The following is a 26,792-nucleotide window of genomic DNA, read 5'->3' as shown; positions in this document are numbered from 1 at the left end:
ATTAATCGCAAATAAGCTTTCCACAAATCTCATTCGCAAATTGGCAAAATCATTGGCAAAGGGCTTGAAAACTTGTTTTTACAAGCCATATTCAAATTATCGTCCTGCTGTCCCACAAAATGGGTTCAGAACTTGAGTAAACAATCACAGAATGTCGCTTTGGAGGGATCTAACTATGTAATATCTCTCCTCTCAGTGCAACCCAAAATCACATATCTAGAAAGCCAGACCACCACAGAAATGGACGAGCAGGTCACGTTAACATGTGAGGCCACCGGAGACCCCACGCCCACCATCACATGGAGCTTCGGCACCAGGGTCTTCACCGAGGGAGAGCAGGTAACACCAAACTCGCAGAAACAGGGGCTCCTCGCTGGAGCTAGAAGAGTGGCGTGAAGATCTCGGTCTTACAGACAGGAAGCAGCTAGTTGAATGATGGAGTCGTGGTGCACCTGCCTCTGGCTGTTTCATGCATACAATTCTTTTTGTCTGCAGGAGCACCAAAAGAGGATTTATCAGGTATGAGATCAGAAGGTCAGGTATAGTAACGGGCCACTCAGATCTGCTTCCATATTCCCGTTTTTTTTTCCTGAAAATGGCTCTGATGTTGTCTGCATACTCGAGACGTTTGCTAATCGACCGTCTGGTGTTTCGATTTCCTGAAGTTCTTCAAGTCGTGATACTATCTGCAGTTGTTGATATGTGAATAAGACTTGCATGGCGGCGAAATTGCAATACTATTGCAACAGTTTCTGACAGGAAAAGTGATGATGGATGAGCTCTAAAAATTGCTTTACATTTGCTCTGTTCCACAACCTAGTGAGCCGCCTGGAGAGACTTCTTTGCGAGGCACCATAGGCGCTAAGGCTGCTCCAAACGCTGGCTAAATGAATTATGCTGCCGCCTTACATACCTGCGTTAACCTGATTCTAAGGCAGAACCACATTTACTCTTTGCAGTGAAGGCAAAACCTGAATGTACGGCAATGAGCTCAGTGGAAAATAAATCTAAGGTGCTGGATTTAAGAGAAAGTGATATATATATATATAGTGATATACTTAACTTGATTTTTTTTTTTGTATTATTTTATTGATGGTTTATTTTTAGTTACTTCTTTCTTTCTTTTTTTTTCTTTCTTTCTTTCTTTCTTTCTTTCTTTCTTTCAATTTGTATATTTATTTATTAATTATTTATTTATTTTTTTATTATTTATTATTTATTAATTAATTTATGTTTATTTATTTAATTTAGATTTTACATTTGGTTAATTTTTAGTCATTTTAATGGTTCAACATTCACTCATATTTTTTTTTAGATATATTAAATTAAGATCCACTGATATGCTCTTTATGAAATTTTTTTTAAACATATTTTATTATTGTTATTATTATTATTATTATTACTACATCTAAAAACCTAAAACGTGTTACTCACCATGAAAATAGCCAATGAAGCTGGCGTGTTGGCACAAACCAACCCACCAATATCAATTCACACTTTTTTTAAGTTAAGAATAAAAATCCCGTTTATGTGTTTCAGATGGTTGTAGCCCACAAGGTTTTAAAACAGAGCCTTTGTACTTTTCTCCTCTATCCTTGAGGTTTATAAAAAATAAAGGATTTCTGGTTTTGAAGCCTCAAAAATAAGCTGAATTTTGCTTGTGCCGAGTCACTGTCATCACAGGGTTCCTGAAGGAGCATGTTTTATATAAGCTCTTTGTTGGACCGCTTTGTCATTTCCTGTGTGTCGTCTTGTCCAGTCTTGCTCATCTCATGTGGGTGTTGGGTTATGATGACTGCCAGCATCTCTCCACCGGTTTGTGTTGATCACCGTGCATTTCTTCGTGGTTTCAAAAATGATTAGCAGGTTACTTTGGCTGTGTAACATTTTATTTGTCATCATCGAATATGACCAGCTGTCTTTGGCAAAACAAAATCATATTTGATTTTATTTACTTATTGCACATTCCTGGGCATGCTTTATCAGTGCATGTTATTCCAGAGAAATAATGCTTAATTTTTTTTCTTTTGCTTTTTAGGAAAATACAAATCAATAAACAAATAGCTATCAGGCTTGTATGAGCAAAGAGTTAAAAAAGTGCTGTGTATACCACAGCAAATATTATTTTCAATATTTCTGTCTCTCTTGATTGTCTTTAAGTCGACATGAAATATCATATTTAGGCTAATTTTTAAAACAAGTTGCTGGTTTGGTTGTGCTTTATTCATTAGAACATGTTATTCCAAAGGGGGAAAAATCATCAATTTAAAGTTTGTTTAAATTATTTTGCTGTCCATCTGGCATATTAAATATAAATATCTGAAATATAAATAAATAATCAAATCAAAGCTATCATGCTTTGAGTGTGCTTACATGCAAACAGCGATGTACTAGACGCACAACAAATAGTATATCAATATATGCAAGTTTTATTTTTGGATAATATCCAGTATTTCTTGGAAATGTATGAAAATCTATTACTGCCACAGAATAAAAAAAAAAAATCTGTCAAAATTGCAAAATTATAAATTTAGATAAATAAGGGACAGTTTGAAACTGCGAGATAATAACTCATACTAAGGGAAGAAATAGAAATTGTGAACTCAGTATACTGAGGTAAAACATCGGAATTAAGTAAGAGATATAAATTCTGAAAACCAAGGGTGAAAGTCAGAATCGTGAAATATATACTCAGAAAACCGAGGATAACAGTTGAAAAGTCAAAATTGCGAAATATAAACTCTGAGGGGAAAAGTCAGAACTGTGAGATATAAACACACTGGCATGTGAAACAATCATCTTCATATATAATTAAAGGATGAAATGAACGCGAGTGAACGTAAGAACATGTTTTATTTTAACCGTGGAACACACCATTTTTCAAGCTTAAGTCCACAAAAGACGATCTGCTCTCCTGTCTGTACAATAATAATATTTTTTTTGCATCGTCGTTTAGGGTTAGTGTAGGTATAGTCATTTATGAGATACAACAAATAGGTATCAAATTTAATCCATTGTTAGTTTCCAGCCGTAGCCGTGGGACAAGATAGCGGATTCGGCATCTGATTGGTCAGTCGCCTGTCAATCAAGCACATTGCTAACGGTCGGTCGTGAGTCTATGCTGATTTTACTTCTTGCAAGTCCGTTTTTTGTTAAATAAAAAAGGGAAAATGTGCCTTTTTATCTCATAGTTATGACATGGTTCCCTCACAGTTGCTAGTTTCATCTCACAATTGCAAGTCGCGATTACCCCTTTCCTGAAACCCTACCTGTGGCGAGAAACAAGCTTTCACTGAAATGTGTCACATTACTGAAGTTAAATGCTGACTGGATAGAGTTTGGTAAAGACAATCAACAGTTGGTGTTTCTAATAGTTCCTTGCGAACAGCAAATTGCCTCAACGCTGCTAATTATTTTTGAACGTGTCACTTCGCTATTCCAACACTGCTATACAGAACACCAAATGCTTGAAGTGGGTTTTTTTTTTTGAATATTTTAGTGGGTGCTTCAAATGAGGAATGTCTTTTTAATAACTCAGTGTCATGGCTACAATTTCTTTTGCTCGAGGATGCGGGAAGGGTTTATTGAAAATATTTACTAGAGCTTTAGATCTTCTTTCTCTGCGCGATGCATGTTTCTACTTACCTTCTCCGTGCCCTCTTTTCCACGGCTGTGTGTCGTGTATTACACCTGCGTTCGTATGTGCATGGAAATCCTTCAGTGTCTCGAGTTTCCTGTCGTATGAAAATGAATGCTTTCTCCCTCAGAAAGACCCGGCTCGTATCTTATCTTCTGATTGTAATAGTTGGGTCAATAAAAAATGAGTTGAGGACTGTCATATATTGCAGTCTCTGAGCCACTTACCAAGGTGCCAGACAAATGAGCGGGTCATAAAAATGGCAGGGGAAGAACGCCGCAGGGCGATAAAGAATTGGCCACGGACCACAGCTTATCACAATCCGGTTGAAAGACAAGAGGAGAATTCAACCTTTGAACAAGGGCCAATACATCAGCCACTTTTCCTCTTGTCTTTTCTTGGTAGCGCCTTCCTTTCTGAGACTCCTTTGAGAATTTTGTAGAGCGCATTAAAGAGATAGCGAAGCAAAAATGAAACTTCTGTCATCATGTACTCATCCTCGTGTTACTCCAAGCCTGTATGAATTTCTGTTTTGGGAAATAATTCAAAAGGAAGTATTTAGCAGACTGTTCAAGCTGCTTTTTTTTATTATTGATTTAACAGGATTTGAGATGTATTCTTAAAATGATAATTGTAGTCATTAAGGGTGTATTTGATTGATCAAAGTGACAATGAAGACTTTTGCATTGTTATATTTAATTTATTAACTTTCTATTTATTAAGGAATACTGGAAAAAATGTTACACAAAAATGTTAGCAGATTTTTTTTTTTTTTAATTAAAATAATTTTTTTGCTATTTCTCAGAAATATTTACCCGTAAAGTTATTTACCAGATTTTATTTAACAGAAAAATGTAAATAAAAAATAATAATTATAAGTAATAATAAATAATTTTAAAATCAAATCAATTGGAAATGCTTTTTATTATTCAAACTCAATAAAACCATTAAAATGGAGACCAGAAAAAAAGCAACATATCTCACATAGTCTTAAAAATATACAATTTTAATACATTTCTGTTAAAATGTGTAAGTTTTATAAATCAATTAGACCTGCTTTTTATTAATATATTTGAATGTATTTAAAATTTAAAAGCGAGTGACTGAAACCAGAAACATTTTAACAGAAAAAAATGAATTTTGAAAATAAATTAATTAAATTTTGTAACATTTACCAACATTACAGTTTTCCTGTAGTTTTTACTTGGTGAGCACAATAGACTTCTTTCAAAATATAAAAAAAAAAGAAGAGTTTGGACACAACAGCTTGATAAAGAAAGTTGGGTTTGGAATGACATGAGCGTGAGTAAATAATCAGAATATTTTTAACGTAACTGTAGTAGTATTAAAATGGGCATAGAGTGTGATAAGATGGCACAGGGCATGAATAGCTTGAGATGGTTGTAAATCGAGGGAGTGTTTTATTCCTAAACCCCACAGACACACTCCAGAGAGAGCAGGGCATGTGTAGGGCAGCTCTTGTTTTCAGACACAATGCTCTTTCAGATGAATGCCCTATGCTAGTGTCGTCATTGATAGCTTTGTCCATCCGTGCCAGTGACCCCACGGCCAGTGAAAAACCACTGACTCCCCGAGCTTGGTAAACAGCATTTCCTGGCAGGCTGCAGCTGATCCGATGAAACAGAGATATGGACACCGTCCCTCTCATGGTGGTTCCACCGAAGCACAAGATTTTCAACAGCGACCGCGTTGATGTTTTTATTCTGCAATAGAGGCAATAGATTAAAGCGATCTTTTAAGTTAACTACAACGTTTGCGTTCTCACCGGTGTCTGCAGCACGTCGTCGATTATCGCATTTCTGATGTAAGATTTTGAAAAGAGAATCATTTTAAAGGGTGTGAGAAATCAATTCCGCTTTCATCTCTCGAGATTAAAGAATTGAGTGCTATGAAAATACTCACTTTAAGAATCGAAAACTTCAGGTGTCTGGTATCAAATCGACGACGCCCCGAAATTTGGTCTGTCCAGTTATGGTATCGTAATAAAAAGGCAGAATAGAGGCTATTATTCCCTTCCGAACGACAAAGCGCTAATTCTAAAAGTAAAATCAGCAGCAGAACTTGTGCTGCGGCTGGCTGTGTAGCAGCTGCTGCTCTGCATGTCCTCCCAAACAAATTAAGTGAACAGTGTGGAGTAGGAGCAGAGTTCTAAGATTCAGCTCGAAGCGCTTTTGTTTTTCAGAGCGGCCGTGGATTCTCTCAGCTAAAAAAACCTCTTCATCACAAGTATAAAAGGCATAATTGGTTAGCAGCCAAAAATCCTGTTTCAGTAAGAAATGGCTGTGTATTTATGGCGTTAATGATCCGGTGGTAGTCACAATGAAAGAAAGACAATGTCAAGCGTTATCCCAGAGAAAACATATCGTTTGATGAATTCATGTAACTCCGTCATTTTCAAATGCTAAAGACGCATTACATCGATCACAAGAAATTACATTTACTATCACTCTATTCTCTTACTTGATACGGTTTAGTGTTTCGACACAATCTGTATTGTTCAGTTCCATCAGTGAACTTCTCGCATTACCAGAGCCGCTCGACAAGATTTTTGATTCGATTCTTGGGAGGGGAAAATCAGGGCTAAATTAGGCTAAAGATCCCGTAGAGTGAGCCAGGCATTAAAGATCATTTTTAGATGGTGATTGATATAATGCAAGGTAATGGGGAAAAAAGTGGTACAGTAAGCACAGAATTAAGTCTAGTGTGGATATACTGAGGGCCTTCTTTAGCGAATTTATGCTTTTTTTGTAGGAAAATATCCTTATTTAAGATTTTATAAACCATTTTGTTTAGCTTGCGCTAACTGGATGGATAAAGTAAAGTGTATGTTTGGTAAAGTGCCGTTGATAACCAATGTTTGGTTACAACAGCGAAGGAAGCAAAGTTTCCTTACTTTAGCAAAGGAAAACCAGTCTCTTTGCTTATCAAAATCCTCAGACATTTTCTGTGACCAGTGTTAGGTCATACGTCGTGTGTCATCTGCCTAGAACAGCCTGCGGGTACGATAGTCTAAGGGTTAGACAAACCGGTTTAGAAAGCTTTTTGCATCGGTCAACATCAATTTGCTACACGAGGCATTTATTCACCCTCGGATCCGTGTGAAACACTTTTAATTATAGATGTATGCACTTTCTTGGACTTGTTTTGGGCTGTTAAACAACCCTACCTACTGCCAGTATAAATGCTGGAAGAACCGGGACTTTTTTTGAATATCTCTTACTAGATTCGTAAAGTAAATCATGGGCTAATTTACATTTTTTGGGCGAACTGACTCTTTTACGTGAAACGGTAGGTCTGCACAATAAAATGTATGGTACATTATTAGCGTCCCACAGCCTCAGGAAACGGTTGTGGAGCATTATGACGTATGTTTTGTAAATCATGCGAAATTGAACGCCATTTCCATTCCTCCTCTCTTTCTGTGATGTCACTTGCTATTCACCGTGCATCTCTTTGAGCTATTCTTTCAAGCAGCCGTGTTCAACGCAGATGAGCACGAAATCAGGATATTTGGACGGTATCTAAAGGGTCATGCGACTCTGAAGACTGGAATAACAATGCTGAAAATGCAGCTTTACACAAATGGAATAATCAGCATTTTTAAAATAGAAACTTTATTTTAAATTCTAATAATATCCACAATATTTTGAACAGCACTACAAATAAAACATGCAGCCCAAATTTGATTTCTATTCATTTGAATCTGATCTTAATTATTTTGGATAGCATTATGAGTAAATTACAAGTCTTGTGCCTCTAAAAAAAAAAAAAGAAAAGAAACTATACTATCGGTGAATCCCAGTGGGGTGGAAAAAAAAGTATGCTATGACCCTATTAAAAAAAAGTAATGAATTTTGACAAAGGCACTTTCATACCTCTATCCCATGTGTGCTCCAGCCTCCCTCGCAGCACTGTACAAAACTTTTCTACACGTAGTTTAGCATTTTATAATTAACACCAATAACTCACTCCTCGGTAACTCTTGTTTGAATGAGTTGCCAAGTTCTAGATGCGCTGTACGCGTATGGATCTGCTCCCCGTTCGCGTTGTAATCATCTCAGATTCACTGCGTGCGTTCGAGAGATCGGAGCAGGCCTGAGGCGTTGGGCACCTGATCTAATCAAAATAATCATCATGTAATAATGTCAACAATAACCTGAACATTTCATTTACATAAGCAGCTTGTTCATTTTGTTCTGGTACTTTATCAGGCTCGAAAATATAATTCAAGCATTCGTCATTAGCCTAGGGCCTCAGTTTATACTAAGATATTAACTTTAATTAGTGGCAATTAGACGGCGTTGCAGAATAAAAGGCATTGATCATAACTGTTTATCCCGTGCGGGTCTCCGGGGAGGTAGTTAGCCAAATGAAAGCTGCAAGACTAGCAGACTCAGCCTGCTGTCATCATAACAACCCTGCAAGGGTTTCGCTTTTTTTCTGATGCTCTTGCAAAATGACTCTTGGCTTTTTTTTTTGTTGTTGCAAGCATAGTACAGAGACGCATTGTCGTGCTCAAGTGCACTAACACGGAGCGCAGACCATTTCAGGCATCGTTCGATTAGCGCCTGTTGCTCTTCGTGTGTTTTTGTTTGGTGATTTATCTCAATGTGTTGTAGCATGTCAAGCGGTCTCCTGTCCGTTGCATTGTGTTGCTAAGCATGTGCACGCTCAGCCTCCGTGTGAAGTGCCGCGAGTCCACAGAGAACTTCAGCCGCTTTCATGGAAAGTGATTGCATGAAGTGTTTATCTGTCTGGTCTGAGTATTCTCTGTGTCACTGTGTACAAAAGCTAAAGGGTAGTTATATGTTGACTTTAGGTACTAATTTGTACCTTTTAGCTTTTGTATCATAGGGTGCTGCTTCGGTGATATTTTTGTACTTTTTTTTCTGAGAGTGCAGAAACTTTGGGATCCCGTTCTCTGCTAATTGTGAAGGAACTCGTTACAGCATTTTTTTTTTTGATGTTGTTATTAAAAACACAGTTTTTTTAACAACTCATTCTTTTTAAGAGGATAATGCACTGAAAAATAAAAAAATAAGTGTTTTATTTTGTTTTCCGGTATAAATATCGGTAACAGTTTACAATAAGGTTCATTAGTTAACATTAGTTAACTACATTAGTTAACATGAACTAAGGTTAAACAGTTCTACAGCTTTTAATAATCTTAGTTAACGTTAATTTCAGCATTTAGCAATGCATTATTAAATTCACAAGTTGTCCGTGTTAACATTAATAAATTAACAATGAACGACCATATTTTTATGAACTACCATTAAAAAAGATTAATAAAGAGTGTGATAAATGTGTTGATCATTGTTTGTTCATGTTAGTTAATACATTACCTAATGTTAACAAATGACTCCTTATTGTAAAATGTTACCTAAATATCAGAATGCCCTTAAAACAAAATACAAACAAAATTGATAATATGTCTTCTTTACTAATTATAAACAATTTGCGGATACTGTAACCGATACTGAAAACCGGGTTACTGATAATTACACTTCCGATAACCAATTAATTGACCGTTGAAGTAGGTGAGGACTGGAACAGGCAGATTTAAAAATTTATACCGAGCGAAAACTAAAACAGTGCTGAAATTAATTTAAAAGAATATTTTTAAAACAGTACTGAAATTAAAGTGTATTAAAAGAATATACCGAACAGTACTTTTAAAATGGAATAAAAATATTTATACAAAACAACATCAGCCAGGATGTCTCAGACCTTAAGCGGAAAGAAATATGGCATAAATAAAACGTGCGTATGTATTTGTGTAGATGTCTGGTTTCGGTTCCACGCCTCAAATGGCATCAGCACATTCTTAATGTGTAAAAGAGGAAGTACATAAAGTACGTATGTTTGAGAGAAAAAAAAAACTTTTTTTTTTCCCAGCAATTGATCAGTGCCAAATACTCAGTGTAATTGTTGAAAACACATTTCCTTAAAGATAAAAAAAAATGATCTTGGACAGTTTTGCTTTTCAGGTAAATTCAGTTTGTTTGTTTTTTTTTACCTTCGGTTTTTAATATTTTTTTAATGGAATTTTTTTATGAATTTTTACATGTATTTATTTGTTTTTTTTATGAGCTTTAAAAGAATTTAATTAACCAGGGTAAACAATTATTCAGCTCGGAGTGATCAATGGTAAAATAAAACAAACAGGACATTTCATCTGGTTCATAGTATGTCATTTTTATGATTATTTATTGCAATATACCTCACTTTGTGATATTTCATTTTTAATCTATATGCTTAATCATTTAAATAAATGTATTTAATGTGCAGTGCTTTTATTCTCAATAACAGAGGACTCCTTCTAAAGGACTTCTTTGCCTCTTTGTGTTGTTTTGTCTGTGTTCTTTGCAGGCCTCTTGGACTCGACCCGAACAGCACAAGGTAGAGATTCCGTATCCATGTCTCTATAAACTAAATTACGAAAATAGCCATCAACTCCACAAACCTCTTTCCCATCAAATCAAATCTCTGCAATCTCATCAGATCCGTCAACTGAATTACGATGACAGCTTTATGTTTCATCCGAAAATGGAATGATGTAGACGTAGTTTTCACCTTCTATTCAGTGCATGGCCTCTTTTTCCATTCTGTATCTAATCAGTTAAGTCATTACGCCGTCATTTTGTTCCATTATGTATCATAAGACTGCATTTTTTAAGGGTTCATATTTTAAAAAACACCCCTTTCTTGTTTGCGCCATTGCGATGTAACGATCTTTTCTTTTAAACGATTAATTTTGCACAAAACGCTTTTGTTGTGGTTTGTTTCTTTTGAGACCTTTCCCACCCTGACGAAAATAGACATTTGAGGAAACCACCTCCATCCAAGCTTTGCAGAAGCTGGCGTGCATTATTAAAAAGACCTTTCCGCTGAAAACTATGGCTCTAAAACTTTAATGACGTGGCGTTCTCACGTTGCAAATGAATAAATAGAGCCTTATCCGAGAAGAATGGGAGATAAAGTCTGTTGAATGTGCCGATTGAAATGTATAGCTGTTTGTCATAGAGAGTCAGCGTTACGGACCGCCGTCTGACCCCAGTGCCACATAGTAACCGGATTCCAGTGACGAGAGCACGTCCCGTGGCACGGGGGGTCACGGCTTGGCCATTTGAGCAAAACAGACAAGGAAAACTGTGGGAAAGAGGGCCGGAAATGGGCCGGACGGGGCTCAGCGCTCCCATTAGGAGGTTATTCAATTAGCCCAGTCAGCTCTGCTGGGTGGCTGTTGGGTGGTTTTGGATGAAAAGGCTCAGCATTATGTAAGCGTGACTCAATCCTGGGACAACACCGGCATAATTATTGTCTCTGAAACTACGCTTCTGCCGAGTTCATTCACAGCGAAGTTTGTGCGAGGGGCAGCGGCTGACCAGAAATATAGAGAGAGGAGGGTTTTTTTTATTTTTTCGCTTCCAAGTGAAGCGAGGAATACTAATGTTGTGCTTGATGAAGTCTTCGAAACTTCAATGCATTTCCTGTCCTCATTACCGTCCTGTCTGAGATTGTGTGTGTGTGTAAAAGAAAGCGAGTTCATTCTGTCCGTTCTTAGATCTGTTCAGCCCAAGTATTCAGTGCAATGCACTGCGAATGGTCTTTGTCTCTAATGAACCATATTTGAATAGCAAATCACTTTCTTTTATACATTTTTCAATCACTTCATAACTATATGACCAAACACAACTTTAAAAAAAGTAATTAAATGCGTTTCTTAGTTGCTTTTTATGGATTGTGTTACTTTTTGTTGCCTGGGCTGGGCTTGCTTATTTGTTTTTGAATAACAAAAAAAAAATGTAAAGGCCATTTTACACTTAACTCTCAGTTTATCTCAAAACGGGACAGTAATTATATATTATATTTCTCCAATCTTAAATTCACGTATGAAGCAAAAAAAAGCTGATTTGGTTTAGTTTTCTCTAATCAACCCGTGGGTCGGTGAAAACTCCTCCACAAGCTCTATCCTCACCGCGGGCCGTGTGTTCGACACCCCTGCTATATGCAAATTGCACAGTCACTGAGTAGACATTGGTTATAGATGCCACTCATCTTCATAAGAACCACAAGGTTAAGTGGTACAGCGAGCTAAAAGAAAATGCAAGCGTGGCATGTTAAGATCTATGCTTGTCTTTAAAATGAGCACTGAGACATTGTAAAATGGTCCAAGCCAGCTGAGATCATGTGACGTAACTTTTGATGAAGTAACAGTGGTTTAGAAATGGCTTCCCCACCTTATGGTCTGCATTATTGATGTTCCCCCCTCACATCTTCGCTCCAAAGACTCAGCACATAAAAGACTCTTATTTATATCTGCTGTTCAGCAAACCACTTTTTTTTTTACTGGATTTGCTCCTCTGATACAGCCTGTTTCAGTCCTCGCGTAGGCCTACTTAAAAATGACAAATTTTTCAAAAGACCATTTTCTCTGAACGTAGAGAATTGTTTTTTTGTTTTGTTTTTTTCATTGAAGTGGAGATATTTGCAAACCGTGTAACACGCTTAGGAGGATAATGGTAAACTTGTTTATTCATTTTAAAGAATACTTACATTTTCCATATTAAAGAAGCCCGCAATTGACATTCTGTCATCATTTATTCATCCAAAAGAAAACAAAATACGATCCAAAATGATTATAGAGTTGCTCTTGACCACAAAATGAAAGCATATTGCGACAATAAGCTCCAAAAAGGACAAAAATAAAGCATCAAAGTAACAAAAAATAGTTCATATGTCTTTTGGTCTATATTTAAAGTCTATTGAAGCCGTACAAACTACTTTTATGGTGTTGTGACAGCCTGTGATGCTAGACAGAAAGAATTCTTATGCGTTTAAAACAACACGAGGGTGGGCAAGTGATGACAGAATATTCATCAGTGGGAAACTATTGTTTTAATGGCTGAAGGAAGTGAAATGCATGAATATTTCAGTGACTTTTTCCCTCTTGTCTCTGTGTTCAGAGTCCTGATGGTGATGTGTTGGTCCGCAGTGACGCCCGCGTGTCTTCTCTCACCCTGAAGTACGCTCAGTACACCGACGCCGGCGAGTATCTCTGCACCGCCCGCAATGCCATCGGAGAAACGGCGCAGCCCGTGTATCTGGAAGTGCGCTGTGAGTCTATAGTATCTGTAGCCTCATTAGCTTCTATCAGTCACACGTACTGTTGGTACCACACTGATATGCCTCAGAGGCATATGTTTAATTCACAGCAGCACTGCTGCTCGGCTGCAGTCCAGAGAGCATATGGCAACTCAGTACAGAATGCTAGTTAATGTATCAAAACTACAGCCACCCCTCGACATTACCACCCCTTTCCCCACCACGGGACACCAATGATATGAATCCCAATGGATTTCAATCACACTGTGTCCTAACCAAGTGCATCGTGACAAATGTGTTGTATCCACATCGAGTGCAAAAATACTGTGATCAGTAATAAATCAGTAATATCAATTTTTATTATTATTATTAATTATTTAATTATTGATTGATTAATTAATTAATACCACGCATATTTAATGAGCAGAAATTCAGTTAACCAATGTCCCCCTCCTTAAAATAAATATTTTTAGTGCTGTCAAATAATTGTGATTAATCACATACAAAATAAAAATGTGTGTGTGTACTGTATTTATCTATTATGTATATATATATATATATATATATATATATATATATATATATATATATATAAAAAGACACACACATGCAGCATATTTTTGACAATATTTGCATGTATATTCACGTATATATTTATTTATTGATATAAATTATGTATATTTAATATATAAACATAATATATTTTATTAAATATACAAATTCTCTATAGACACATGCATTTATATATAGATAGTAAATATACACAGTACACACTTACATTATGTAAGCAAAAACTCTTATTTTGGGTGTGATTTAATCGTTTGACAGCACAAATTATTATAATTATTTTAGATGATGACAAATGTGATCAAAATGTAAGAAATTAACAATATATATATATATATATATATTTTTTTTTTTTCTAATTGATTTAATACACTTTATTTAGTGTATTATATTTATCAATTTATTTATTTTACGTAATAATATGTAGAAAATCATTCATCCATTAAAATTTCATTTTGAACAGTAGACAAGCTTAAATGCTTCAGTTATTACTAGCATCTGATTGGTCAACAGCTACCTAGAGCTGAATTTTGGACCAATGAGATTTTACAGTGGGCGGGATTACCCAGCATGTTGCGTCAAATTAAAAACCTAGTCACTGACTAAATGTCCTGTTCCCAATCAAGGTTGATAAGGAAAATAGTGGATAAGATTGGCATGGAAGAGACTCAGCGATTTATGGTTTGTTGTTTTGTTGCATCGGGCCTCCTTAGAACAATAAATGCCACATTTGATGAATAAAAATGAGCCAGTTAATGCTAGTTTGGTCTTTTTCGTTGCATAACTGCTTTGCGTATTTATACAACTGAACAAACTCCTAATCTTGTTTATGTTTGTCTCAAATGAAATATCCAGCAGCATTTAATCTCTAAATCGGCTCTAAATTCGGTAAACGAAGACAAAGTTCAGACCCAAACCGCTCCAATTTCCGATTCCTCCATCAGAAATGGAGCGCTCTTCTCCCTCGATATTTTAATTGCAATCGATAGCAAGCAAAGCATTACCGCCCATTTTCGCTCCCCCCACTGCGCCTGTTTGTATTTGTTTTCACATTAGCGCCGGCGTATGCTGTGAAAATACCAGCCTCCCTCTTCGCATGTTCAGTGCATTTGTACCAGTCGTGCTCTGTTGTGATGGGACTGATGACATCTGAAGCTCTGATGAATGTGAGAACAGTATCTCAGCGGGCCTGGAGCTATTCGCACGCAGTCTGTGAGGGAACGCGGGCCCGATCGCGTACGTCACATGAGCATCGCGCCTGATGTCTCCCCCCAGCATGCTATTCAGGGACGCTGCTCGGAGGAGGGGCCTTTTGAAGCCAGTGAAGCGTGATTGGCTTTTATGCACTGCCGCGAACAGATGTGTTCAACATCACACGGCTCTGTGTTTTCAGCTCTCTGTGTTTAAGCCCTGGACATTTTGATCTTTAACCAGCTTATCCTCAGAATAAAGGTATCAACGGTAATGAGAGAGGAGGCTTTGTTCTCCCTTAGCGGATGTAGATGGGTGGTTGGTAGATGAGGGGTCAGCGCTAGCGGCAGGTTTGTTTATTTTCTTTTCTATACGATTTGCCTTTCATCACAGACGCCCCGAAAATCCTGGGCTCAGTAACGGTGTACACGTGGGAGGGCAACCCGGCCAACATCAGCTGTGAAGTGCTGGCTCACCCCAGCGATGTGTCGATTACGTGGCAGCGAGACGGTTTCCAGCTGCCTAACGCTAACACCTCCAATATCAAGATCTACAACACGCCTTCAGCCAGCTACCTGGAGGTACGGCCCACGCAGACGCCTTCCTGAGAACATAAACATTCACATCAACCCAGATGGATACATCTTAGAAAACCGGACAAAGAATATGTGCTAGTTAGATTTCACCCCTACACCAAAAGAAAGAAATGCGGTTACTATATATTTTTCGGGAACACTTTATTTTACGGTTACGCCTATTAGTTGCTTATTAGCATGCATATTACTAGAATGCTGATTAAGCACATATTAATGCCTTATTCTACATGATCTTATTCTACATCCCTAATCTTATCCGCTACCTTATTTTAACAACTACCTTACTAACTATTAATGAGCAGCAAATTAAGAATTTATTGAGGGAAAAGTCGTAGTTAATAGTTAACAAGTGTTACCTATTTTAAATGTTACAATTTTTTTAATACTATATTATATTATACACACATATTATGTAGTTAAAAACTTTTATTTTGGGTGTGATTAATCGCATAATTATAATTATACAATATTTTATTTTACATCCTTACGTTATCCAAACCACATTTATATTATATTATATTATATTATATTATATTATATTATATTTGATTATATATCATATTATATATATATATATATATATATATATATATATATATATATATATATATATATATATAATATTTTTATTAGATTTTAAGCCTATTTATGGACAATATATTTTTTGCATCATTATTCATAGCATTCATCCTATTGTCAGAAATCAGATTCATTCTGATTCATATACTGATTTCCTCTATGACCTTTTATACAGGTTCATTATGCCAGTAGTTGGTTAAAAGTGTCTTTATGGATGCTGTTGTATGAAGGAGTCTTTTGAATCATTCACTCAAGTGATTTGTTACAAAGTAGTCATTCACAACCGCAACAATAGTTGATCGGCAGACTTTCAGACTTGAAGAAGATGACAGATTCATTCATTCATTCATTCATCAAGATGCGCTGCTCAATGCCTTTCAAAATCTTGTTCAGGGTAATTGTTGCTGTTAAGTAAAATTGTAAGTAAAAACTTTATTTTTATCTATAGGCCTAACCAGCGTAATGTTTCTTTCAATTTTGGCATAAACCCAAATGCTATTTGCTCATGCTATGGTTAGCTGAAAGTTTGAAGACAGGAAAGCAGTCACACATTTCGTATAAAAGAAATTCATGTAGTTCATGTATGCAATTTGTTCACTTGAAAGATTTGCTCAGCTTCGATTCAAGTGGTTTTAAAAACAAGCTTTATTTTCTGTATTATAAATATTTTACGTACCTTATTTATTTTGATTTTGGGGTGAAATGCGACCTGAACCTGTTTTCGTGAGCTTCTCACAGAAAGGGATAGTGTTGCTGAAGGGCATTACTGCAGCCTATGCGGTCTTATCAATATTTTAGCGCGGAGAGAACGCTGTCAGAAGTAAATACGCATCTAGTAGAAACGGCAGTGATAAGATGCATGTTTGAAAGATAAATGCTGAGATAGAGACTAGAGGTTAATGCATTCTCTTGATCTGTCCCAGGTCAATCCAGAGTCTCAGAGCGACTTTGGCAACTACAACTGTTCTGCCTCCAATGAGATCGGGACCGAATCCAAAGAGTTCATCGTGATCCCAGCTGGTCTGTTTCTCTGTATCGATCTCAAAACAAACACAATGCAGTCATTTATGGCCGTAGAAAATCGCATTGACATTGAGTGTTGGGGGTGTTTTTCGAATTACCTGCAATTGTAGACTTTGTTCAATAAAGTGCGAAACGATAGCTCAAATTTTCCTCTTGTAAAAACGGTGCTGAACCGTACAATCAGGCCGAATAATCGAGCATAAGCTGTTAAAGTGCAGTTGTCCCACTGCGTATTGTGAAGTGTCTCCCCTGTGGTGCAGATGTGCCCTCGGCGCCGTCCATCACTCAAGTGCAGCCGTACTCCAGCACGGCTCAGGTGCTTTTCGAGGAGCCCGAGTCCACTGGAGGAGTTCCTGTGCTCAAGTACCGAGCCGAGTGGAGAGCCGTGGGCCGAGGGAAATGGGCGCAGCGAGTCTACGAGGTGAAAGACGGTGAGTCTGTCACATGAAACGAGGAAAATCAGCCGTATCGCATGGATTAGCAACACCGCTGCATGGTTTATAGAGCTTAATGGTGGACTTGTATCATGGAAGCACATGATTTTCCTTTTTCTTTTGAATTAAGTTTATTTTAACAGAAATCTTACACACAATTTTGGAAAATACACTTGTGATGATGACAACACTTTAGTAATACTCACTAAAAACTAGCTGCTTTTTTGCTCGCCTAATATTAGCATATTGGCTGTTTATTTATTTTTTTATTAAAGCACATATTCTGCATGAACATATTTTACATCCCTAACTTAACAACTAGCTTACTATTGACAAATTAGGAGTTTATTGAGGTCGTATTTAATGGTTTGTTAAAATAAAGTGTGACCAATATTATTCATTCAGAAATTGTTATTGTATTGATGCTACATTAATATGCACAACTGTTCAGAGGTTTCAGGTACAGAATTTATTCGATTTTTTTTTTGTCATTTTTTGTCTTTAATGCTCACCAAGGCTGATCAAAGATACGATAAAAAAAATAATATTGTAAAATATTACAGTTTTTAATTTATTGTAGCCATTCCTGTGACGCCAAAGCTACATACTCCAGTAAAACTACATTGTCTGTTTTGGGGTGTCAGAAATATCCCTTTTAAGTAATGTTTCAGCTACTTCATACCTGTAGTTTAAAATTTCAAATGTATTTCCAATTGTATGTTCAGTGGCAAGGTTTTATGTTTCCCATTTAGCATGCGTGCTGTTGTTAATGAATGAATGGGTTTTCGATTAAATCTCCCAACAGGACTGAGTTCAGTCACGGTCACCGGCCTAAAACCCGAAACCGATTACGAAGTCAAGATGTCTGCCATCAACGGCAAGGGCGAAGGCGACAGCAGCCAGTCACTGGTCTTCAAAACCGAGCATGTCCGTGAGTATCACGTTTCTCTCTCAGGAGCACACGGTTCCATCAACAGCAGCTCAGCGTGGCGTGACGGCCCACACACCTCTTCACCAGCTAGTGTGAAGTCTTTGGCTGACGCAAACGCTAAAATATACAGTTTGTGCTCATGGTGCTAAAGAGTGGGGCGTAATGACTTAAGCAGTCTGAATATTAACATTTTTTCAGTCCTTTGACCAATTCTCTCATTTTACTGAATTACAAATCCAGCATTACAGAATGACATTATATTAAAGGTTAAGTTTTTTTTTTTTTTTTTTTTTGCATCAGTAATGAATAATTATTGTTGTATAAGGTTGTTATTATTAGTAGTCAGAACCAAAACCATTAAAACAAAGTGGCTTGATAGATAGATAGATAGATAGATAGATAGATAGATAGATAGATAGATAGATAGATAGATAGATAGATAGATAGATAGATAGATAGAAGTTACATTTTAATTTAAAGTAATCTGACTACAGCTCTGTCACTATTATTCCCTCCAGACAGACTTTTGCATGCTTCTTTTTGAGCAGTGGCTTCTTTTGTACCTCTCTCCCATACAGGACTGTATTATGTAGAGCTCTTGATATGGTTGACTGGCTCACCTTTACTCAGTTCTCAGCTGAACTGAGCTGAACTCTCCTCCGCTCCTTCAGAGTAATTGTTAGCCTGTCTGTGGCGTCTCTCTGAGTTTTGAAGGACCACCTTTTGTAGGCGACATCAGGGCGGTTTGATGTAGTTGCCAGTTTTCGACAACCTATAAACAGTCCCCTCCATCCAGTGTTTTGCCCCTTTTTTATGCCCTCATGCCGTTTATGTATTATTCATCGTGAAGAGAAACCTGGTGGTTATTTTAATCATTCATAGACAGAAGCCTATGAATGTTCTATAAAGGTAAGATAAAAACCATCACAGCATATTTCTATAATTTTTTTAAGAGAATATAAAATTAGTACATTTTCAGCGCGTAGAAATACATCACAAAGAACTGGATATTAATGCAATATTTGTAATTCAGATTAATGAGAACACTGGTCCGCGTAAAAATGATACATGCTTGGCAGGTTTATTGCTGCTAAGCACATTCATATATACACTGGTCACATGAATGATTTCTTATATCAATAATTGATTCATCTACGAGAAATCCGACTGGTAAGAACAGAACATCTTGTTCTCGCACAGGATAAAATTCTGCAAACATTACACAAAACATCAATAAAAATCAATCATAACATGGCACACTACAAGAATATTCCCATGATTTGTGTTGATATTCTGGTCACGCATAAACGCCACACACACCTACCCTCTTCCTCCCCCTGCTGGTTGTTTGCGTGATGTTTTGGACTTTCAGAAATGCCATTATCACATAATACGCTCAACACATTGTGCGCTGGGATTTATTTCCTGTCAGTACATGAAACAAAACCCATTTAGTGCCGAAATCTCCAGGATGTAGTCCAGAGAGTAATGACTCTAACTCAGGTAAAGTATGAGTGATGAGAGAGTATTGCTGTCTGATCTTGTTACCAGCTTTTACCCTTTGACATTTTCCGACTTTTCTTTTTCTCATCCTGTCATTTTATGTGATTTTCACCTATTTTGTTTCCCATTTGTATGTTTTTTGTTTTTTTCCGTTTTCCACTGGATCCTTTAGGGTATTCTTACACAAGTAAGTGTTCAGTTCCCCTTTGTGATCATTTTTGATATCGTTCGTATTTCTTCTTATTTTATTGTTTGTTAATATCTTGTCTAGTGGTTAAAGGATTTAAAGACCCCATGAAATCAAAATGAGAGTTTGATGGCTTTAAGTCCATGTTTGCTTTGAGGTGGGCCGTATGTTTATTGTTTATTGTATTCTAATATTACTGGCCTCTGATTAGCAGCGGCAAGCATCAAATCAACATGGCTGTGACATGTACACTAAGGGCTACTTCCTGTTTTACTGGGATGTGCTTTAACGCATTAAAGATGATTTGGCTCGTCACGTGTTTTTATGGGGTCGATAAATCCATTTGCTAGCCTTTTCCTTAAACAAAATAAAAGTAAACATTTTCTTTTTTTCATATGCTCCCTAGATGGGATTTTTCATTTTCACACTGAGGACACAGGTTTGTTATGGAGCTGTATGATGATCTTCATAGTTAAGATTGTGTGATTTTAAAGGAGTAGTTCGATTCCAGAATGAACATTTCCTGATAATTTACTCACCCCCGTGTCATCCAAGACGCTCGCATCTTCCTTTCTTCAGTCGCAAAACAAATTATCGGTCATTTACTTACAAAATTACGTATCTTTTAATCACAAATGTTCACAAATGCTCAACCCCATACGTTATGTAATCGTGTTGGAAAGGTCACACGCGGTTAGTCTGTGTACTTTGGTTTCAAAAAGGTAGGGTAAGATGACAAACTCGTTTTGTCCTCCAACTTTAAAATCGTTCGACGTTGTTGTTTTTTTAAAATGGCATTTGACTGTTTTTTAAAACACTGGGTCGGTAATTCCACCTACGTCGTTCGTAGGACTGGACGATTAATCAAGATTAAATTGAAACCAAAATCAGAGAACCTCACATCAACGTAATTTTCCCATGCCTGTTATTTTAATACTTTCCCATTAAGTAAATATGACTGTGTATTTTGTGCTCAAGACATGCAAGATTTTGTTTACAGTAGCTGGTTGGCATGGCAACTTTCGTATCTGATGGCAACTCGGAGTAGGCATTTTACAGCTGTGCAGTTTACAATACAGATGTTGTCTTACGGCGTGACAATATGTTGCTGTCGCGACCCCGCTGTATTAGTATATTTCGTCTTATCTTATTAGCATTATACTTTTTCACTTGAGTTTCATCACAACGACACAAACTTTTTTTTTTGCAACTAGATGTCTCAGCATGTTCTCCGTGGACATAAAAAAACTAGGGAGACTGAGACGGAAATGTTTGAATATTAAATGTTCCAAAAATATTTGAATAGGATTCCAAATCACATATAGATGTAGCTCGAAACGGATTTGCACAAATCGGATTTCATGTAGTTCGTTGCCGTTCAGACTTTTGAAATATGATCAGATTTCAATTGGATTTGCAAAAAAAATTGGATTTGGGCTGACAGTCTGAACGGGGCTAAAAGTGAGGAATATCACTTATATCATATATATATATATATATATATATATATATATATATATATATGTGTGTGTGTGTGTGTGTGTATATATATATATATATATATAGTTCATTAATTGAAGTAAAACGTTTAATTAATCAAGGTTTTGATGTTAGGACATGTCCTTCAGCCCTACATGACTATATAAAGCGTAAGGTTGAGCTAGTGCAAGATGAACATTTGTGGTTAAGAAGTACAAAAGAGTGCATACTTTTTGATTTTTTAGTGTTTTGCAAGAGAAGACCCTTATTCTTTGGTTGTATTCAAACTGCGGTTTGGGCCTTCAACACACTGGCTCCAGTAAGTGCAGAAAAATCTAGGAATGTTTTCCTCAAAAAAATTTCTTTGTCATCAAGGAAAGAAAGACATCTTGAATGACATGGTGGTGAGTAAATTATCAGGAAAATTTCATTCTGGAAGTGAACTTTAAAACAAAAACCAAGAAAGTCCTTCTAAAGGTAATATAAAGAGTTGATATTACATAATGTTTTAGTTTTGTGCTCGGTGCAAAAAGCCTCCACATGTCTTTAGGCAACACGCACTTAATCCAATTAGTAGTACACACAAAGTATTTAAAGTTTAGCAACTTTAAATATTTTTTTAGCGATTGAGATCCAGTGTGATGTGCTTACAGTATCACATGCTCTGTTCAAAAACTAATGCATGATCCTTTAGTATTGCATCAATACTTCGGTGTTTCCTCTGTTTTTCATTGAGAAATATGATTTGACAACTTATCGGCAGTGTTGACTAAAGCAGCAACTGCAGTTGCTCTTACAGGATTTGAGCAAACCTGTAACACTAAGTATTAAATGTTAATATGTAATCCCATACTGTTTGTACTGAGCACATAAATAACAACTTAAACTGTGCTGCAAAACCAGTGTTGTTACTTTGGTAAGCAATAGTATTAATTCACCTGGCAGATGATATAACTGGCAGAAAAAAATCATAGATTTAAACTAAAGAAATTTCATACACACCTTATGATTAGCTTTTTATATTTGTGCAGCCATAAAGAACAATCTCTTAGCAACACCTTAGCAACCACCAAGAACTGTTTAACAGCACGTTATGAGCCATTAAGAACAATTTATTAGCCATATAGCAGCACACTTAAAGTAACACTTAAGCTTTAACAGCCAGATAGCAACCACCAGAACACCCTAGCAACTGTTCAGTAATAGACTAACTTTAGCAACCAGCGAGTTAAGCACCACACAGAACAATTTAGCAAGCGCAAATCAAGTGCACAGCAACACACCAAGAAGCACTAGCAACAGCAAAAGCAACTGCTTGGTAATGCTCTAAAGACATTACAATACTTTACAACACTTTAGCAACCACAGGAATACCACATAGCAACACATTAAGAACCACTCTGGACAACTTAGCAAGCACATAGCAACAGGCTGTTAACCACTGGGAAAACATAAGTATCTGGTGCCGTAGCAACCACCGAGAACACCATGACTGTTTAGAAACAACCACTCAGAACACTTCAACATACGAATAGCAGCAGCAGCAGCCACCAAGAATATCATAACAACCATGTAATTAACTACGCAGAGCACTTTAGCAACGCCATAGCAACCACCAATTTTACAAACAGCATAGCAATGCAAAGAACCACTCAATTTGATCGTCATAGCAACAAGCTTGCAACCAACACAATGACAATTACTTAAAAATCTTTAACAACAAGCGCTATAGCAACCTCCAAGAACACAAAAGCTACTGCATATCAACCACCAAGAACGCCTTACAAACAGCATAGCAACACAAAAAACAATCCAGTTTTTTAACTTCACAGCAACAAGCAGACAACCACTCACAAAACACCTAATGACGTTTCATCCTCCAAGAACACCCTAGTAACAGCTATAAAAGAAATGCTCAACCACTCAGGACACTTCAACACCCAAATAGCAATGCAGCAGCAACAACCAAAAACAACCCAGTAACCATGTGACCACCCTAGCAACACACTACACTCTACAGAACAATTTTATAACCGCATAGCAACACAGTGACAGCCAAGAAGCTGCATAGCAACACCGTAGCAACTGCCAGGTTACCTCGCCAGGTTTTGTACAATCACCACTCGCATTTTGTTATGAATATGTAAAAAGAATATGTAAAAAGTGAACTGATTTTCAGTTGGGTTAAGGCTAGAGGGTATACAGCTAAAATGACCGGGCATGCGCACATCAGTATAGCATTATATTTGTCACACCGTAATTCATGTTTTTGCATTATTGTAAGGAGTAGGTGTAGACGTTAATAAAATACAATGCAAGAGGTTAAAAATGTTATTTATGAATAACTTTCGGTTTTACCTGTATCCCTTCTAGCCACAACTTTTCAGCAGACCATATGCTCAATCTCTCAGAGGAAATCCTGCTCAGTGTGTCTCTGCTTCTGTGCTCAATGTTGTGATCTTCGTGATTTTTAAAGCCATTTTGAGTTGCTCGGTTTTATGTTTCTCTGCGGTTTGTTCTAACCCTTGACTTGTTCTTTTTTTCACATAGTTACATTTGTGTCTGTATTTTTGTATCTTTCATGCAACCTCTTCCAATTTCCTTTCAACCAATCATGTGCGTGCATATGATGTGACTGTGTCATGTGGCTTGCATGGTGCTGGTGATGTCATCATCCACACTGACGAGCAGAAGGTAAACACTCGGGCCCCCGCTCCATCCTCTCATGTACAGGATTAGCCTTCACTCGCATCGGAATCACCGCATTCATCCCTAAGCAGCCATTATAACTCACTCCTGTCACATTTCTAGAATTAAATCCCTTCCGACAGGTCATGAAAATTCATCCATTCCCAATTTTTAACGGAGACTGTTACCCTTGAGCAACCACTGTGCTCTGACTGCACAAATTATCTTCCGTGGTGAATATGCAATCAGAAAAAAAAAAAAAAAAAAAAAAGTTGATGCCGTGTCCTGCCAACCATGGAAATGACATCAAAAGCTCTGGAGCTGAAAAACATTTCCCCAGAGCGATCGCTGGGTATGACGATCTCGCTCTTTTATGTTCAGTCTAAACATTTTGACAAGCGGCGGGTTTACACTGACATCCTTTCATCCTGTGCTGCTTCGGATATGCTGCTACCAGTGTACAATTATATCCAAATTAGGAAAAGACCTAAAAAAAATGCTACAGTAGACGCTGCGAGTGGTTGATCTCAATGGTTTATTTATTCTCCGGTTTCAAGCATGTTTCAGTAACTTTCACAGTACCGTATTTCCTTTCAACGCACCTTTGAACCTTTTAGAGGGGTCCTCCTCTCCTCTTCAAAGTTTGTCCTTTGATATTCCGGTTGTTTTTGCCTGCATGTAAATTTCAGGAAGACTCAAAAAAATATTGTGTTTATTTTCATTGCACAGTTGCTTATTTTGCTTGCACACCTTGACTAATGATAAAGGTTTTAAGATGTTTCTGTGATTGGAGTGTATCGGTCTGAAAAGGGACAAATTTATTTAACATTGCGTCTTATTCACACAGAATCCAGTTCAAGCAATGCACATTTAAAGTAACAGTTCACCCAAAAAATAAATTCTGTGATTAAGTATTCACCCTCATAAAGGCCCGTTCACACCAAACGTTGTAACTACAAATATATCGATAACGAGAACAATATTAGCCTTCACACCAGCGAACGATACGGTCTGTTTATTCTAAGCTCAAGCGCCTCTGTGAAAGCATGGTTGATTCTCATTGGTTATCAATGTTTCTATTGTTCATTAGCTGGAAAATATTGTTTTGAAAATGATTGCAACGATATTGTTTCTCTGTGCCTTTATCCTTATAGTTGCGGTGTGGACGCTGCTGTTCTTTAACATTGAGAATGATTTTTAGAACTATATCTCAGGTCGTTATTTTTAAAGTTATCTTTATTGTTATCGTGCTTGGTGTGAAAGGGGCTTACTTTACTATCCCATAATGCCATGGGAGTTGAGAAAGCGACACAGCTGATCTAATCACATGAGAACATGGCACAGATTCCTTTTTTTAAATCCAATTTATTACTTATTAGACCAGGGATCCTCAAATCTGACTGGCGAGATCCCAAAAAATAAAAATAAACCTACCTGTGACTTTCTAATGATCTTCAAGACATGTGGTTTGATTATGGTTAGAGCTAAACTCGACAGAAAAGTGAATCTAGCAAGCTAGCTCGAAGGATCCGATAGTATGCGATTTCGGAAAGGAAAGTCCTGTCGCATCAGCATCGTAAGATCACCAAAAATCTTATGGTTTTGAAATGGAATGAGGTTTAATAAATGATAAGAGTTTTTATTTTTGGGTGAACTATTTATTTTAGTAATTGTTATTTCATGAACACGCCTCCTTTCTGTGTAAAGTGTGTATGCCAGTTTTTGACTTTTTAAAATTCCAATTTGGTTATAGAATTCGAAGCAAGGTATCAAACTGGCTGCAGAATTTCATTTTCACTTTGAATGCAATTAAGTAAATATATTCCTACTCAAATTCCAGCTGATGGAACTGAAAGCCCTATTCTGCAACCTAGCACTCAATAGCAACCTGCAAATTAGGCCATTTTGGGGGGCGTGTTTGAGATATGACCTAATTTGCATAATGCCTTTAGCGAATCGGTTGCCAAAACAACGCAGTCAGCGTGTGCAAATAAATGGCGCAATTCATTCTTTGTGAATTCCCCCCAGAATATCTCAATGTAGCTGCCATTAAGATAATGAACATGCAAGTTCATCTGCAAAACGTGTAAAACTCGTATTTTTAGTCTCATTTAATTTACTGCTGTTTGCTCCCTTGTGTATATGATAATTTCATTCACTGTATCCTGTAGGGACAGATGGCCGAGGAGGATGGAATTAATCATGCATTGCTGCACTTTCATTATTTAAGAGATGAGCGCTTATTGATGACCCTTTAAACTGTCAGTGGAGTAGAATAGCTGGCTGTTAATTGAGCTGATTGTTTGGGATCGGAGCTCCTTCCATCAGTTAGGGGCTTCTGCCATTTTACGTTCTGCACTTGTATGACCTCGGAACACATTAAGATTAACTGCTGGATTTTATCACATATCATACAGTTTTTGCAGCGACTACAGTGTTTTGCACGAGAAGATCCATAGAGAGCCGATCATCACACTGTTGCAAATACAACATTTATACGATAGTGATTACTGTCAGACTGAACAAGAAGTACAAACAAAATGAAAGTGGCTTACTTGTAAATTGAGATTGCGTGAATGAAAGCATCTCTCTCTTGTACGGTCTAATAGCTAATTACTGCCTTAATGAGAGTAAATGCCTTCATTTTTCCATCCGTGGTGTAAGCGCGTAGCTTCTGCCTGCAGTGTGTTGTTACGTGTCACTCTGCGGCTTCAAACTAATGTAGTGAATCAAACGAGCATTCGCTGGTCATTAAAATGAAATGGATCATGATGGCCCGTGAAGGAGAGGCCTCAGTGAACAGCGGCGTTGAAATATTCCCAATTCACAGTGCGCTAATACACATGAC

General features: G+C 37.1%; 1 protein-coding gene across 1 annotated transcript in view; it reads left to right on the top strand.

Moving 5' to 3' along the window:
* ncam1b (neural cell adhesion molecule 1b) overlaps nucleotides 1-26,792 on the top strand; it is an 81,613-nt gene that overhangs the window by 40,917 nt on the left and 13,904 nt on the right. The window contains 6 exon segments of the mRNA XM_043259257.1: nucleotides 197-339; nucleotides 12,628-12,778; nucleotides 14,918-15,105; nucleotides 16,623-16,719; nucleotides 16,983-17,153; nucleotides 17,962-18,087. Of these exon segments, the coding sequence (XP_043115192.1) occupies nucleotides 197-339; nucleotides 12,628-12,778; nucleotides 14,918-15,105; nucleotides 16,623-16,719; nucleotides 16,983-17,153; nucleotides 17,962-18,087 (876 nt within the window).

Source organism: Puntigrus tetrazona, chromosome 15 (genome assembly GCF_018831695.1).
Source record: "Puntigrus tetrazona isolate hp1 chromosome 15, ASM1883169v1, whole genome shotgun sequence".
Lineage (NCBI taxonomy): Eukaryota > Metazoa > Chordata > Actinopteri > Cypriniformes > Cyprinidae > Puntigrus > Puntigrus tetrazona.
This window is presented reverse-complemented; position numbering and strand designations above follow the sequence as displayed.